The sequence below is a fragment of the Lepidochelys kempii genome, chromosome 5, assembly GCF_965140265.1.
Source record: "Lepidochelys kempii isolate rLepKem1 chromosome 5, rLepKem1.hap2, whole genome shotgun sequence".
Taxonomy (NCBI): domain Eukaryota; kingdom Metazoa; phylum Chordata; order Testudines; family Cheloniidae; genus Lepidochelys; species Lepidochelys kempii.
The window spans coordinates 43,319,447-43,336,350 of NC_133260.1; the positions used below are offsets into that span (position 1 = coordinate 43,319,447).

At 37.2% G+C, this 16,904-nt stretch overlaps 1 protein-coding gene across 2 annotated transcripts in view; it reads left to right on the forward strand.

Moving 5' to 3' along the window:
* MAST4 (microtubule associated serine/threonine kinase family member 4) overlaps nucleotides 1–16,904 on the forward strand; it is a 445,876-nt gene that overhangs the window by 165,863 nt on the left and 263,109 nt on the right. Inside the window, exon 1 of one of the 2 annotated variants that reach the window (XM_073344105.1) lies at nucleotides 16,359–16,427. The exons of the other annotated variant lie outside the window; for it this stretch is intronic. Within the exon in view, the coding sequence (XP_073200206.1) occupies nucleotides 16,389–16,427 (39 nt within the window). The 5' untranslated portion in view covers nucleotides 16,359–16,388. Of the gene's footprint in view, nucleotides 1–16,358; nucleotides 16,428–16,904 lie in introns of those variants that run through there. 2 annotated transcript variants of the gene reach the window in all.

A 16,904-nucleotide genomic window follows, 5' to 3' on the forward strand; every position in this document is an offset into this window, starting at 1 on the left:
AAGCTTTCATGAGCTACAGCTCACTTCATTGGATGCATGTAGTGGAAAATACAGCGGGGAGATTTTATATACATAGAGAGCATGAAACAATGGGTGTTACCATACACACTGTAAGGAGAGTGATCACTTAAGGTGAGCTGTTACCAGCAGGAGAGCGGGTGGGGGGGGGGGAAACCTATTATTGTAGTGATAATCAAGGTGGGCCATTTTCAATTAACTTAGGGTTGAATAGAGATGGAGAGTGGATGGGTCATTACAAAAAGTAAAACTATTTCCCCATGTTTATTTCCCCCCCCCCCACTGTTCCTCACATGTTCTTGTCAACTGCTGGAGATGGCCCACCTTGATCATCACTACAAAAGGTTTTTTTTCTCTCCTGCTGGTAATAGCTCACCTTACCTGATCACTCTTGTTACAGTGTGTATGGTAACACCCATTGTTTCATGTTCTCTGTTTATATAAAATCTCCCCACTGTATTTTCCACTGCATGCATCCGATGAAGTGAGCGATAGCTCACAAAAACTTATGCTCAAATAAATTTGTTAGTCTCTAAGGTGCTACAAGTACTCCATATCCTTATATAGAGACTTCTCATTCCCATTTGATTAAACCTTATTTTCAGTACAACCTAGGCTGTTCTGTAACATTTACTTGAAGGCCACAGAATTGGTTCTTAGGAATTCTCTTATCCTATTGTGGAACAATTGGAGATTAAAGAAGAGAAAAGGAAACATTAGTGCTCTACTTGACCTGGTGCCACTTGAGTAAAAGATACAGTAATCAGTGGTAAATTAGTTAACTTCTATTCTTTCATGAATAGAGTTAACCTTTTGTTCTCCCTGCATATTTGCAATTACATGGTGTGGGCAGTACACAGTCAATTAAACTCCAAACCATCTTTGAAGTCTTTATAAGGGGTAGAACAGTTTGGGAATAATTTACACTTGTCTGAACAGCCATACAGTGTTTTAGATGCTAGGGTCAAAATTTGTGAAAGCTGGTAGCCATTAGAAAAGAATTAAATCATGAGATTCCAAACCACCAACGGTGATGCTATTTGAAAGCAGGTAAATATCACTTCAATGTGCATACCCACAGGATTTCTTTAAAAAAGAAAAACCAAAAGTTTGTTGGACTTGAGCTCACTCATTCAGGGCAAGCATGACAGAGAAGAGTTTAATCAGGAAACATTCCTTGCATGGGACCACTTTTGTTCACACATAGCATTTACAAAAGTAAATGCTGCCTTGTGGGTATGTTCATCACGGAAAACTAGCTTCATCATAAAAGATCAATTGAATTTTAATGTACCGAATACTGGAAAAAATGAAATAAATGACCAACAGGAAAATCAGTGTTTCCTTTACTTACTCCTTTCATTTTTTACTGTAGTGGTTATCTCTATCAGTGGTATAAATCTGTTGATAACTGTACAGCCAGAGATTGGCAAGGTCAACGATCACCAAATTGATGAGAATATTTAAAACCCTCAAACCCAGCTCTGGTGGAGGAAAATTGCATTTGGTATATGCCATGAAGAGGAAGGCGCACTCACTGGAAAGTGTTTAAATTTTGCAGTAGAAGCGGCACAGGGAGGAATGCATTGTTTATATGTAAGTACATTGTTAGCTTCATTGGGTTGAGAAAATAAGTCCTTCTGGGTAGTTCATTGCAAATAAAACAGATTTTCAGTAGTCTTTAAAAAGCAAAACTGGGGATTTGGCTTCATTTAAAAATGATTAGAAAGTAATAGAGATAATTATGTCATTGTGTTGTGGGGGAAACCTACCCTATGTTAATGGTTGCACTTGGAATACTGATCTATTTATTCTGTTCTGTTGAATTCACATAATAGAGACCATTTCCTAAAGATCTAGAGAAGGAATAATTATAGTTGTTAGAGTGTGAATAATCTTGCATACCATGAGAATTTATAAAGACTTGGATCATTTATCTTGGAAAGGAGAAAACTGAAAGTGTATTTAATTGAGGTGAAGTTTAGAAAATGCTGGTATAATAAACCCTAGTCAGGTGCTGCTTTTTATCCTTTCTCATAAGAAGAGCAAAGATGAACTTGATGAAACTGAAAAGTTTTGAATTTTAAGTTAACAAAACTCTTTTGCAGTGTGTATTTTCATTCTTTGGAAATCATTGTGGTAGGATAATATTGAGGCTGGTAGGTTAGCAGAATTTTGTAAAGTATAACTTTGAGCATAAATAACAATTTACAGTTCATGTTGAAATAGCTGGTGGAGAAATCATATGTCATGCTTTAGTGAAGAAGTATCACCTGTGAAGATTTGGAAAGACTTTCCCTCTCTAATGCTACTGCATAATATACACTGGGAACAGTGGGGTTAACTGTTGTGTTCTGAAGCTGGAAACAGGCTTACTGACTCTGTGAATCATGGTGTGATCAGTACGGTGAACTCGTATATGCTACATTTTGCCACAGTAAGCAGCACTACATTTGATGGAAAGAGAAATATTAAATTGCTTGAGTGTTTACTGTCATCAATGTATTGTAATTACCTGTAACTATACCTTGTGATATAGACCACTGTCTTAAATAGAGATTTGATGATTATATTACCGCATAATGATTCTCTAAACAATCATTACAATAATTAAGCTTAGTTTTTATAATATTGTTTCTGGTATTTGCATATTAATAATTTGTAAACCCGTTAAAACTTCATAAATAAACAAATAGCACACATTCCCTTTTTCTCGGTCTCTCTCTAAAATGAGCTGGTGCAAGAAGTATTTTGTCCAGGAGGTGGCACAAGAGCCAAATGTGTCTCAAAAGTTAATGTGTTGTGTATTTGTGATCTCTGGACCCTTGTTGAATGGTTACTTTTGTTATACTCATTAAATTATTACCAAGTCACACTTTGTAAACACATGTCTTTATATGAGAGAGAAATTCATTTTCAAGAATGTTAAGATGGTCTAGCCTGGAAAGTAATTTAAATAGAAAAGCCTTTTTTCCCCTCCCTTCCAGAAAAGGCAACTGCTATTCCTCTGGTCTTTGTTATATTTTGTAGATTGGTGTTGCTGTCCCACAGTAATCTCTGTACCCGGACAGTATAAGTAGAGCATAATTTTATTTGAAGAATCTACCACCTATATAAAGAAAGTCTTTAAAGATTTATCAGTTCTAGAAGAGCAAAAATAACAGTGTTTGTAAAGGGAATATTAAACTTGAATTTCTTCCAGATGCTGTATATTCTGAATGGCATTTGGTTGCTGAAAATAGCAAAACAATCTATTGTACCATGTTGTTGGAATGACTTACTAGTAACCTCTCTTGGATATACAACTAAATATCTTGGCTAATTGACCAGCTCTTTGAAGAGTATGTAATAGTTATGCTAATGATAATTAAAGTGATAGTAAAAATGAATGCAAATTAAGTAGCATTCTGCCAATTCAATGAAAGTTAGCAAACTTGGTTAGCAAACTCTCAACATAGTTTAAAAACATAAGTAAATAATAAAAGGTGTTTGGATGTTCATAATCTGTCTAATCTAATTGGTTGGCTTTGGTTCGATTTTTAATACTGAAAGGGATTCTCTGTGTGCCTGAAGGTTGCACTGGCAGGACATCGCAGTCCTGTCCTCTTGTTTCTGGGCCAACGGTGTGAGAAGCATGCTGATGCCCACCCAGTGTGGAGCAGTGCTCCTGTTGTCCAGAAGTGATGCTACTAGCTGGTGAAGAACCAACTTATTTGACTGTCTCGAGTCTCTTTCAGAAGGATCTTTGCTACAATGCAGAGCTTGGAGGCTTGTGGGGGAAAAATAGACTATGTAGGGCTTGTAGGGGGAAAAGAGGAATCGGAGCTCCAAGAGGTACTGAAAAGATTTCAGCAAGGTTTGTGTTGGCTGTAAGCAGGAATATAGGGAAAGGGAACAGAGAAGTGGGGATACAAGAGAGGAGGGAGAAGTTTTGTGTCGCAATGCATTATGGATATATTTGGGATTTTCTAAAGTTAAGACAGAAATAGTGTTTCTAATTGGCTGCTGCAGTTTTAAATTTTTTTTTCTCTCTCATGCACATTCCATGTATAATATAAAAAGAGAGAAAGGAAAAGTACATACCTATGTTAAGAATTTCAATATGTATGAGACTTAATTTTAAGAAATTGTGTGGCAAGAATATTTTACTAATGTTTTGTATACATAAAAAAATCTCTTAATAAATTATACAGAAGATTATGGAAATATATCACCGCTTCCTGGTTGACAGGATTTGATGCTTGAGAGAAATTTTGAGTTAGCAGTGAGAGGGTCTCTTGTATATAATAGCCTCTTACGAATTAAACCTTGAGATCCAAGATGTGTTGAACAGGAGAGAATTGGATGAATTAGGAACTGTTTTTTGGCCATACAACAAATAGATTGTTCTCCTAATTGTTAAGGTAAAGAGATGAGTTTAATTCACATCACTTTATCTAGTGGTATACGCCACTTTTATAACATTCAGGAGTTACATATTCACTGCAGTACAACTGGTTGAAGTCAAAGGAGCAAGAAGAGAACATTCTACATTTAAAGTTTATCAAATTATGTTTGGGAAAATATTTATATCCGAAGGTTCTCTTAGCAGTTAATGATATCTGCTCAATTTATTGTATCTTTCACATTTTAAATGGTAAAATGTGTATTCATTACAATATCCGGAATTGTGTGGAGATTTGTTTACTATGCCTTATTAAGTGGTAATAGAATCCATAATTGTTAGTGCTCAAGTCTAACAAAATACAATTAGTTGCTGCAAACCACATTGTATGTTAATGATACCATTAAGATTAATTAATATAAATGGATGAGCTAAGAATTTCAAACAGGACAATACTGACTTTATAACAGTGTAGAATCTGAGAATGTATTTGCTTGTTTTCTGAAGATAACGTATAAATCACCTATAATGGCCTTGTGTATGTACTGTATGTATAAGATACGGTCTAGAAGAGTAAATAAATCATTAAAAGAGAGAAAGCTGGTAATACTTATCGTTTATCACATGGTATGTGATAAAATTGGTCCAAAATCACCATTGACTTACTTCCTTAGTTAAAGTGCTTTATCAGAAAACCTAACAACTTGAAGGGTTTCTTTGGAGAAAGTCTTTTGGGAATTCCTCAGTAGATGGCATTACGGTTGGGGTTTTGTTTAAATAATAGACGTGTGTTTTGTGTCTATCTGTATATGAACATTAATGTTTTCTGCGCTTACCTGGGACAGTTGATAAAATGAAATGCAGTTCCCTCCACCTCCCTCCATACGGCTTTGCCAGTAGTTTTAGGATTTAATTGTCTCATTGTTTCCTAATTTCTGCAGATTTCAGATAAATGACAGCATTGGGAAAACTTGTATGTGTATTCAACAAAGTGTGGGCTCTTGCAAATTTTCACCTGCTACTAAGACTTCTCATGTGGTTTTGAGACTATTTTCATCAGCAACTTTAATTGGGCCCCAGTGAGAGAGTGCTTTATAATAAGCAATAGTCTGCTAAGCAGTAGTCCATATTTTGCCCTTAGGTACAGTGTCTTTTCTCTTGAAAATAAGAGAGACCCTAACAGGCTGGAGCCAAAAATATCACAGGCAGTAGCTGGGTGAAACTTTCATTAATATCTCACCACCCCACCCATGTCACCCAAATAAATTGGATTAAATTTACCTGGTTTTGTTTTTTGTTTTACATCTGAAATTTGACCCAGGTTCAACATCTGGTGAGAGTTTTTAGTGGACCCTTTCTTCCATAAGGATTCTGGGATTAGATTTGTGTCTTTGGTTTGGAACTTGGAAGAGTCAGCACTTTTGAACAATTTTAACATGAAATGAAGAAAAGTTCATATGGAGTTCCTTTATCAGATATGGAACTCAGCAAAACATGATGGGTGTAAACTTCCATGCGGATGATACTAAACTGGGAGGAGTGGTAGATACGCTGGAGGGGAGGGATAGGATACAGAAGGACCTAGACAAATTGGAGGATTGGGCCAAAAGAAATCTGATGAGGTTCAATAAGGATAAGTGCAGAGTCCTGCACTTAGGACGGAAGAACCCAATGCACAGCTACAGATTAGGGACCGGATGGCTAGGCAGCAGTTCTGCGGAAAAGGACCTAGGGGTGACAGTGGACGAGAAGCTGGATATGAGTCAGCAGTGTGCCCTTGTTGCCAAGAAGGCCAATGGCATTTTGGGATGTATAAGTAGGGGCATAGCGAGCAGATCGAGGGACGTGATCGTTCTCCTCTATTCGACATTGGTGAGGCCTCATCTGGAGTACTGTGTCCAGTTTTGGGCCCCACACTTCAAGAAGGATGTGGATAAATTGGAGAGAGTCCAGCGAAGGGCAACAAAAATGATTAGGGGACTGGAACACATGAGTTATGAGGAGAGGCTGAGGGAGCTGGGATTGTTTAGCCTGCAGAAGAGAAGAATGAGGGGGGATTTGATAGCTGCTTTCAACTACCTGAAAGGGGGTTCCAAAGAGGATGGCTCTAGACTGTTCTCAATGGTAGCAGATGACAGAACGAGGAGTAATGGTCTCAAGTTGCAGTGCGGGAGGTTTAGATTGGATATTCGGAAAAACTTTTTCACTAAGAGGGTGGTGAATCACTGGAATGCGTTACCTAGGGAGGTGGTAGAATCTCCTTCCTTAGAGGTTTTTAAGGTCAGGCTTGACAAAGCCCTGGCTGGGATGATTTAACTGGGAATTGGTCCTGCTTTGAGCAGGGGGTTGGACTAGATGACCTTCTGGGGTCCCTTCCAACCCTGATATTCTATGATTCTATGATTCCTTTGGAACTGAAACCACTGAATTTTAGAATGCTGTAGCAGGCAGATGAGGTTAATATTAATGTACCGATGTACCTTAATCTTGACCTATGACATCTGTGCTGCCCTCACAATGGGATGAGTGGAACGTTTAAGTGACCTAATTTGGTCTCAAGTAAACAGTCTGCTAGTCCACAAGCAATGAACAATCAGCAAATGAACCCAGGATTCCATATATGAAAACCTAAGATCTCAGTGGATTGTAATCTGCATACAGCATAAATTCAACATGTTTTAGGGATATGATATTTTTGTCCTCGCATTCTGTGCATCTGTATCCTTTGGGCGATCTCAATGAGAGAACTGTATAACTAAAGAATAGGGATTGAATTAGCAGTTGGTAAAATAACAAGCTCCACCCACATTAAGACATCACGTAAAGATGCCAAAATGAGATTCTGCTCACATGTATTGTGCAGATTTTCATGATATCCTCCTTTCTTGCGTGTTTGGATCATACTCACTTTCTAAAAATTATTAGAAATTTAAAGTTAACACTCCATTTAGATAATAGGGAAAGTTCACACCTCTCGGAGCTACTGTTTGTCTGTCTGAAGAGTTAGGCAGGCATAACTTCATCAGTTCAGACTAGGTTCACAGTTTGAAGGTTGTCCTGACAACCATAAAGACTAGAGATTTTTTTTTTAAAACTCATAACTGCAAATTTAGAACAAAATTCCTTGCTGTGAGATACATTAGACTCTGCTTCCAGGCAAATGCAGTCCAGATTCACTATCTTGTACTAATACAGTTTATCTGCTTGGAACTTTTTGAGTGCTGTGGTAGAGGAAAGCCACCTAGCCATTAAATAGGAGTTCATTGTTTCTCTATGATGCTGTTAAGAACTGAAGCTCAATTATCACCATAGGTAATTTAACCTCAGTCCCATATATGTTGTTCCTGTTGCTTGTCCATTTATAGAACAATTCTAGTGTGATCTCTAAGGATCCATTATAGGCAAAAGAGACTGTCAATTGTCTATAAATTGTAGAGGCTGAAAGATAGTCATAATATTCTGTTAGGTCATTGGTGAGACTCTGATGTACAGCATGGTTCCTAAAAGATCTCAAACTACACCAGATGCAGGAACCTCTGGGCAGATGATGTGTGTCCCCAGCCCTAACAAGAACAATGTGAGCCCGGTTGTAATGATTACTCTTTTTTTTTTCTTGAAAAAAAAAATCTTCCCATTCCCACTACATTGTCTCCTTGTCTGCCCATCATTAGACTGAGATCCTTAAGACAGAAGCGGTTCCTTCTTGTTCATCTGGAATGTGCCTAACACGTAGTGGAATACTACTATAAACAAGTACTGTATTAAATAAAAGTAGTTATAATCTGAATCTCTAATCCCAGCCCCAAATGCCACTGTTCAATATAGAAATGAATGAGCATTTATTAGGGCTCTCAAACTATTTAAATAATAATTACAATCGTGAGATTAAAAAGTCATGATTAGTCGCACTGTTAATAGAATACCAATTGAAATTTATTATAAATATTTTTGGATGTTTTTCTACATTTTAAAATATATTGATTTCAGTTACAACACAGAATACAAAGTGTACCGTGCTCATGTTATATTATTTTTTATTACAAATATTTGCACTGTAAAAAAAAATCAACTAAATAAATAGTATTTTTCAGTTCACCCCAAACAGGTACTGTAGTGCAATATCTTTATTGTGAAAGTGCAATTTAGCAACATAGAATTATTTTTTTAACGTAATCACTCTCAAAAAAACAAAACAATGTAAACCTTTAGAGCAAACAAGTCAAAGCCTGTGAAGGGGCATATGAATGTTTAGCATCTCTGGCACGTAAATACCTTGCAATGCTGGCTATATCTCCCATAAATGTAAACAAACTTGTTTGTCTTAGCAATTGGCTTAACAAGAAGTAGAACAGAGTAGACTTGTGGGAGGTGAATTGAAAAATTACTATTTCTTTTCTTTTTTTACAGTGCAAATATTTGTAATAAAAAATAATATAACATGAGCACGGTACAATTTGTGTTCTGTGTTGTAACTGAAATCAATATGTTTGAAAATGTTGGAAAACACCCAAAATATTTAAAAAAAACATTTAAATTGGTGCAGGGAGAGCTGTTGGGCTAGTAGAGCATTTGGATAGCTGAAAGTTCAACTATGTACATTTGCATTCTTAGCCAAACTGAGCCTCCATATCTTTGAAGGTTCTTATCAGTATTATGCACTTTATAAACTGCATAGATGCTCTGCTGCAAATACTAGGATGTTTGTATTCACTCAATAAGATCAGAATAAAGGCCTTTGGCGAAGAAGACAAAATTCATTGAAGTTAAAGCCTCTAGGTAGACTTGAATTTGACTCAGGCTTGGGATTTCAGATTTAAAATACAAAGTGGTTTTGCCCTATTTCAGTGCCGTTCATGCTCTAATCAATGTTTCATTTTACCTTGTATAGATAGTCCTACATTGAGGTTTTCATTACAAACATCTGGATTTTTTAACATGCTCAGACCTAATAAAATTAAACTTGATGCAATGGAGAAGGGAAGCCAGTTGCGGGAGGTGGGTTCTGAAATCAAACCGAATTACTGGGTCACAAAAGTGCCTTATAGTTAGGGCTTATTTTTTTAAATTTCTGTGTATTTGTGCTCCAGAATCTAAGCTTTAATTTAAAAAAGATAAAAACAGTTTCTAACCCTTACGATAGCAAAGGGAACCTTCAAAATGTGACCCAAAAATACCAAGAAGCAATAAGCCTAGAATCATAGATCTGTAGGACGGTCATCTAGTTCAGTTCCCTGCACTCAAGGCAGGACTACGTAATAGCTAGACCATTCCTGACAGGTGTTTGTCTAAAGGAACCTGTTCTTACAAACCTTCAATGACAGAGATTCCACAACCTCCCTAATATTTGCACACCACCTGAAACAATAGTTGTGAGCTGTGTGAACTGCCCAGTCAACCTAATGAGAGCATTGATGCTTTGACTGGTGACCATTTAGTGGAACCATTCTTGTCTTTGCTAGCAATTGTGGCTGATATTTGGGTTGGGTGTAGTGGGGTAGCTGCTGTCAAGAGTTGCTGGAAGGGGGGACAAGTAAATTCAGTACCTACCCCACCCTGAAATTTTAGTCTCCTATACCCCTGCTCAAAAGGGAGGCAGGAAAGAGGTGATATATCCATCCTTTGTGCCAGATTTCCTGAGTACCAAAATATTAAAGCCACCTTCCACACTACTCGACTACTAGTGTTCCCTTATTTAGCTGCTCAAACTACCTGCGTTCCCCTGACGCCTTTTGCAAGACATCTGTATTTAATTTTTGAAACTGAGTTTAACATTGACAGCACCCTCCCAACATTGTACTGATGGGACTGAAGTAAGGGAAGTGGGCAGTGAATGGAGATGGGTTGGATTAGTGACCCTGCTGCATGGTTTAGGTCTGGTGTGCTGCATAAGATATGTCTGTGTGAACTGTGGGTGCGTGAAGGCTACTTTGGGAGGTATTGTGCATATGTCGAGAGAATAAATGGTGATGGGTGTGACTGTGTAATGGATTTATCAGTACGAGTTTCAGATACTCCTAAGTGGCATTGCTGAGAGTTTCAATAAAACACATCACACCACCCTGTCTTTTTTTTTTCCTGGTTCTTCTTTCTAACCCTCATTACAGAAAAGTTGTCTTGGAAATGGTTAGTTTTAAACGTTTCTCTTTTTGCATCCATCTAGTTGTAAAACTAAGTGTCTTAGTTATGTTAAGTCCAGCTATCTGCACTTCTTAAGACAAGGAGAAAAATATAGCAAATGTAAAATTCCTCTTGAATCATCTAAATGCTATGTTTGTGCATAAAAATACCATTAATTTTAAAGGCCAATATCTTAGGGCTTTCCAGCACTGGAAGCTAGATGGGGCTCTCCCCTTTCCAGTAGTGTAAAATATCAGTTTCTAGCCCTCCTGGGTTGCAAGTTATCTGACCTTAAACCAATCACTGATGTTGGACGGATTTTCCTAAACCTTAAATTCCCACATCTGAAGAGAAAGAAATAAAAAACTTCTCTAGCAGATTGACTTTAAAAATGCAATGATGTTGGCTTGATGTTGCCGAGAGATTTAGGTTCTTAGAATAGTACTGACAGAGGCAATTTAGTGGGTAGAGTTCAGGTGAGTTGACACAGGGTATGTAATAAATACAATTTGTCACATGCTACCATAGAATGTCATGTGGATATTACCACCACATATGGAGCGTGTTTATGTATAAAGTCATATGAAACAGCTGTGCAGTCTAAATTCTTAATTACAGAAACTTGTGGGTCTACGGTCAAGCTTGATTTTTTTTCAATTAAGTGATGGCTTAGTAATTTCTAACTTTTCTCTCAAAACACTGAAGATTAGCTGATGTAATTAGAAAAATAATATGGGGACTGCAATGAATAGCAATGTTAATTAGACTATAAACTGCCTAAATTTGTGGAATTGCTTCTTAAATTATCTACTGTAGTGATGTTACTTCCCATCACCTCTTTGCAGTTTCAAGTAAAAACAGACAATGTTATTGTGGAGACGTACCTATGCTAAATATTGAGACCTTCTTCATATTTAATCAGGCCATACTCTGTCCATACAGCTGAGAGGAAAAAATCTTTCAGAAATAATTTTGCTGGTTTTTCTTAAAAATGCTTTTGCTCCTCCTGACAGAAAAAAAAAAAATCAAGTTCTACTTTTCAGTTTTATGAGACATGCTGTATTTTGTGGGGTGTGTGTGTGTATATATATGCAACCAATCCAGTGTTTTTCCTCCTGTGATTGATGTGAGGGTATTTATGGGGACAGTCTGCTGTATTTCATATGTATATGAGGATGTCATGGTTAGTGTTCCAAAGAACATTATTTATATAATTTATATTTTATCATTTTTTTTCTGGAATGTCATTTTGTTCAGTAGTATGATTCCTGTCATTTCACCAGTTATACTTTTGTTGGTTAATGTGGTAGAAATAATTAGACACCTCCAGACAGCAGTATAACATCTTGTGAAAAGCTGTGATGCAAATTACATGTACTATGCTGCATCAAACACCAAGTGCATGCATCATGAAACATCTAAAAAAGCTTATGGATTGAATGGAAACAATTGCTTAAATGGTAGGATAGCATGGCCGCAAATGTATGCTGCTTGCCCCTCTGTAATTCATGCTAAAATGCAATATAAGCATATTAAAATGCCATTCCTAGAATTGATACAATATATATGGTCAGTGGAAAGGTGATTGTGCTTTTCTATCTGGGATAAATTTAATCTTTCACTGAAAGGCAGTCGTCTTTATTTCCTTGACATGCCTGCCTACCTATTTAGGTTATTACATGAATAACCTTTAGTTTCCTTTCACATAACTCTTATGTAAATGTTACATCTTGAGCAACAGAGAGGCAATATTTTGTCTTAATTAAAGTTGTAATTTCATTCAGGAAATTCCTTTCTGTACAGATTATTCCTAGTTCTTTTCAGTTGTCTGTTCCCAGAAATAGACACTCCTTATATTATTTGATTTGGATTCAACTGACATTTCTGGTTTCTTGTCAGGTTGTGGATATTTGTGAGCTATGCTGTTAAGCAGTGGGTTACTTATTATCACAGTTTTAACCTTGTGAAATGACCTGAGTTTCGGTATGCAGAATTCTTAATACCTTACAGGCTTTGAAGCTAAACAGAAGTACAGTCACTCATAAAGCTGTACATTGGGAAACCAGACACAATTTTCTGTGTCTTAAATTGTACATTTGTTGTCGTGATACAACTAACAAAATGTTTAACTTTAACATTCCTGTCTTTTAGACCAGTTGATGACATTTTTGTGGGGAAAACAAGTGCAACAGTTTGCGTTTTAAGAAATTTTCTTTTTCTTAAACTTAAAAAAAAAATGATTTGTTTAAATGTGCACCTAGGATTAGCTAAATATATCTATATCTATCTCTTTATATATCTATATCTATATTTATTTATTTATTACCAGCTGAAATATGTGGTGCACTCCATGGGACAAACTGCCGGGTTTTGTACTGTACCAAGGGATCCCACAAACCCCAACTGGCATTTCAGATTCATTTTGAGAGTCCTCACTGGAAACTTCAGAAAGTTTCATTATTTTGACTCATTTCCCCATTCACTTTTTGGAGAGGGAGAAAGCAAGCAAAAAAAGATGCATGAGAGCATGTGGAGTGAACAGTGTCAACAAATTTGAAAGTTTTATTTAAAAAAAAAAAGGAAATAAAAGCTGAAACAAGAAAAGGAGATTAAAAATGGAACTGGGAAGAGAATGGTACCAGAATGAATTGGAAGGAGAGGCATAAAGGAAATAAAGAATAAATCAGAAAAGCCACAGGTTCTAGTTTAATGGACTTTATTTAAAAATTATATTGCGTAGTACCTATGTCCTAGTTCTCTTTAAGCTTGGGGAAAGGAATGAGATGTTGACCTACTTTCAGTACTTGGTAGGTCATTATTGCTGGCTATCTAGTCGGGTTTGTGGTTAAACTGAAGTTTTAACAAATAGCTGTTGTGCTGCTTTTTTTGGGTTTTGAATTGGCTGCTACCATTCCTGGGAACTGGGAGAATGCCAAGGTGCCTTTAACTGGAACTCTGACACAGCTGTGGATCTGGCTCATTAGATATACATGATTTGAAACATCAGTGGAATAAAAGGGCTGTCTTTGAGTTAGTAGGTATTTAATTTAAACATCTGACATGCGAACACTTTTTTTGTTTTTAAAAATATGTTTTTAAAAACTACTCCGAGTGCAACTTAATTTAGGAAGTTTTGGCAAAGTTGAATCTTTTACAGCATAATGGCAAGCCTCAGAAAATTGGTGTTTATAATCAAGTCAGTGTCAGAACCTTCTGCACTCTGTGCATGAGTGCCACTACTGTATAACGACAGGTTTCACTTTTACATTCATTTCTCATACATTTTTGATCATGTTAAGGTATGTAGCCCTAGGGCAAATGGAGCAACTTTTCTTTTCCTATTCCTCAGCTATGCTATTGCTGTTCAGTGTTTATTCTCTCAGCAACCTTTTATTTTTGTCCCAAATTTTTCTGCCTCTAGCGGGTTTTATTTCTGTAAAATGTATGTGGTCCACTTCTCAAAGTGATGCATTTTGACAGGAAATCAATACCTTTTCATACTAGATTTGATGGTGTGATTGTCATAATCCTCCTCTTAGACGTTGTTAATGGCTGAATACTAACCTTGATTTTTATATCCTTTGCTAAGAATTGTATCTTTCACCTCCACCCCCAACCCATTCCCCCCAGAAAAGTTTTCTAGGTACATCATATCTTTCAATGAAAATGTACGAGAGCCAGGCATCTGCAGAAGTACCTGCTACTTCTTTATAGATGTGCGTATCCCTGCAGCTAAACTTCATTTCTATGGGCTGTGATGTCATTCATGGGATGACATTTCTGAAATAAAAACCTTCCCCAACACCAGCCAATCAGGGCAGTTAACTTCACTGGGATGAGGACAAAGGATTAAAATTCCCTTCTGTGAAGTACCAAGTTTCCATAGCTCTGAGGAGAAAACAGTCCCCCCCCAAAAAAGGGTGGTACCCTCTCTGAATATTAGCTGGCAGTCACATCTGTGTCCAGAATCTGTCAAATTTATTTTGTCTTTACAGTAGGACTTTTGGTAATCTGACATTTCAGGGTTTGATTGTGCTTCTTGGTTTTGGAAATGCTGCAACTCTTTTCCTAAGAGTAGGAAATTAAAATGCCTGGATGTTTCCCAATTTATTTTGTGTCAACTGATCAATCCCAAATTGAAAATCTACAGGCGTGCTTGTGAGGATCTCTCTCTTGCTAGTGTGTTTAGTATTTCTTGACAAGATTTTTCCCATGTAAATCTACAGATGTATGCAGAGATCATTTTTGAACATAAAATGCAATCAATTTAACTGAGTGGCTGAGTTCTTAAACCTCTAAGATTTTTAATGACCTAGTATCAATTGATATCAAGGCTAATAGTCTGACAGCTTCAAAAAAAATCAATGTTTAGTAGCAGCTGTACTGTTAAGAAAAGTCAAATACTTTACTTTTCCTCTTGGCATTTGTTTATCCAGGAATGACCACCTCAGACACAGCGTCTGGTTTCTAGTACGGAGCTGTCTTCATTGTTTCTTTTTCCATCCATTTTGTCCAGTTTGGTTGATTTGAGGCCTAGGAGCCCAAGTGACTTGCCCAGTGTCACTAGGTGGGTTAGTGGCTGTCTCCTGTTGTTTTTCTTTAACCATTAGACCCCACACAGCTTCTTCAGTTTAAACATGTGCAATTTGAAAACAGGGGTAATTTCTTATAAAGTGGCATTACAGCACAGTGTTACTAATGAACTATGCAGATAATGAAAACTTAATATTCATCTCTTGGCAGCCTTGAATTGAAATTAAATGATTATGAACAAGGTAAACAAGCTGAAATAGCCTGTGAAACTACAATCCTATTGTTTATTTATTATTTTTTCCAAATAAAACATATACCAAAATACCACATTCATCATAATACACTAAGTAAATAAAGAGCCTTAGAATAAAGGGAAGGGTGGGGACATGACATATCTATCTTCGGGGTCTATGTTAATCATAGACCTCTAAAAAGTCAGCCCAAATTGCTTTGAATTTTCCAGGCATTCCCTTTCTGCAGAATGCCAACCGTTCGTTAGCTGTGAGGTGAGCTATATCAATGAGCCAGGCAGGGAATCCTATGTTTTGACTGTTTATACTCTTGTATCTGGGTTAACATTTCACCTAATGAATGCATTTCATTTTTACTTTACCACATTTTGATCAGGTGTTCATATTACTGTGAATTGCATTTAAACTCTAAAATGTTTCTGTATTTGTGGTTTAAGAATAGGCTTCCAAGGTATTTATGTAAATAAACTGGCTTTCAAGCTGTTAGGTAAAATGCCAGCGGTGACTGGAAAACTGCCTCTGTGTTGTTAAAAGGCAGCTTGTGTGTTATGCTACATTTTGTTTTCTTTGATGCCATCAAAACGATGAGAGCCAGACTTGGTCGTGCTGCTTGACTGACCGGCTGTGCCACAGTTTTTCACCATCGTAATCAGCTGCCGCCTGTACTGAGGTGTCGCTGCTGATTTACTCAGACACTTTGACCTTACAGTTGCCTCTGAAAGTGCTTGACCTAGAAGTCCGTGCCCAGAGCGGTTTGCCGTTAGCACAGGATGCCAGGGTTATTGTTTGAATAGAACAATGCTCACAGGATTTCCTCTGTCTAATAGCTATTCCTGCCTGGATGAATGTGTTAGGTGTCTGGAGTCCACTTGCTGCTTTGTAACACAGTACTGCAAGCATTCATGATCTCTGAAGTTGCTGGAGTGAATAACTAAACCAGAATCAGCTGACTTTCAATCTCCAATCAGATAAACTGTGATGTAAGTGTTTAGCAGCTGCTAGGATCTGAATAAGGGTGCTGAAGTCTGAGGTAGTACAGCATGGCTATACTGTTGTGGGAGGAATGAGAGAAGCTAAACAGTGCAATGGATGAGTCCAGCATTCTGAGGAGACGAGGGCTTCAGGTAGGAAACGGTCCATTCATGAAATTTGTTTTCTCAAATGAACCACTGATCATTTCAAAGTTTGTTTCATTCCTTTACTGTACACAAATGTATGGACAATTTTTTAAACTACATATCTCAGTGTGATGTGTTGGGTGTCATGCTACAGGTACAACATGTAAGAATGCTCATCAGCTCTCCCTTCCATAGGAACTGTCTGATGATTTGTCCGTCTCGGGGTGGGGGTGGGGGGGGGGAGGAGGATGAGGTTGAGGAGAGTAATATCTATAAAGTATATTTAGAATAACATTTTCTTCAGCAAAGAAGTTTGGTTTTTAATATGTTGACACTAAAGATTTAAAAGTGCAGTGTTCTGTGTAGTTAACTACAACTATGGTGAAGTATATGGATATGTTTGACACACTAGCATGTCAAGGGGAATCTAAGCTTAGTATCACTGGGCATTCATAGCAGATGTGTGCAGCTGTTGATTGGAGT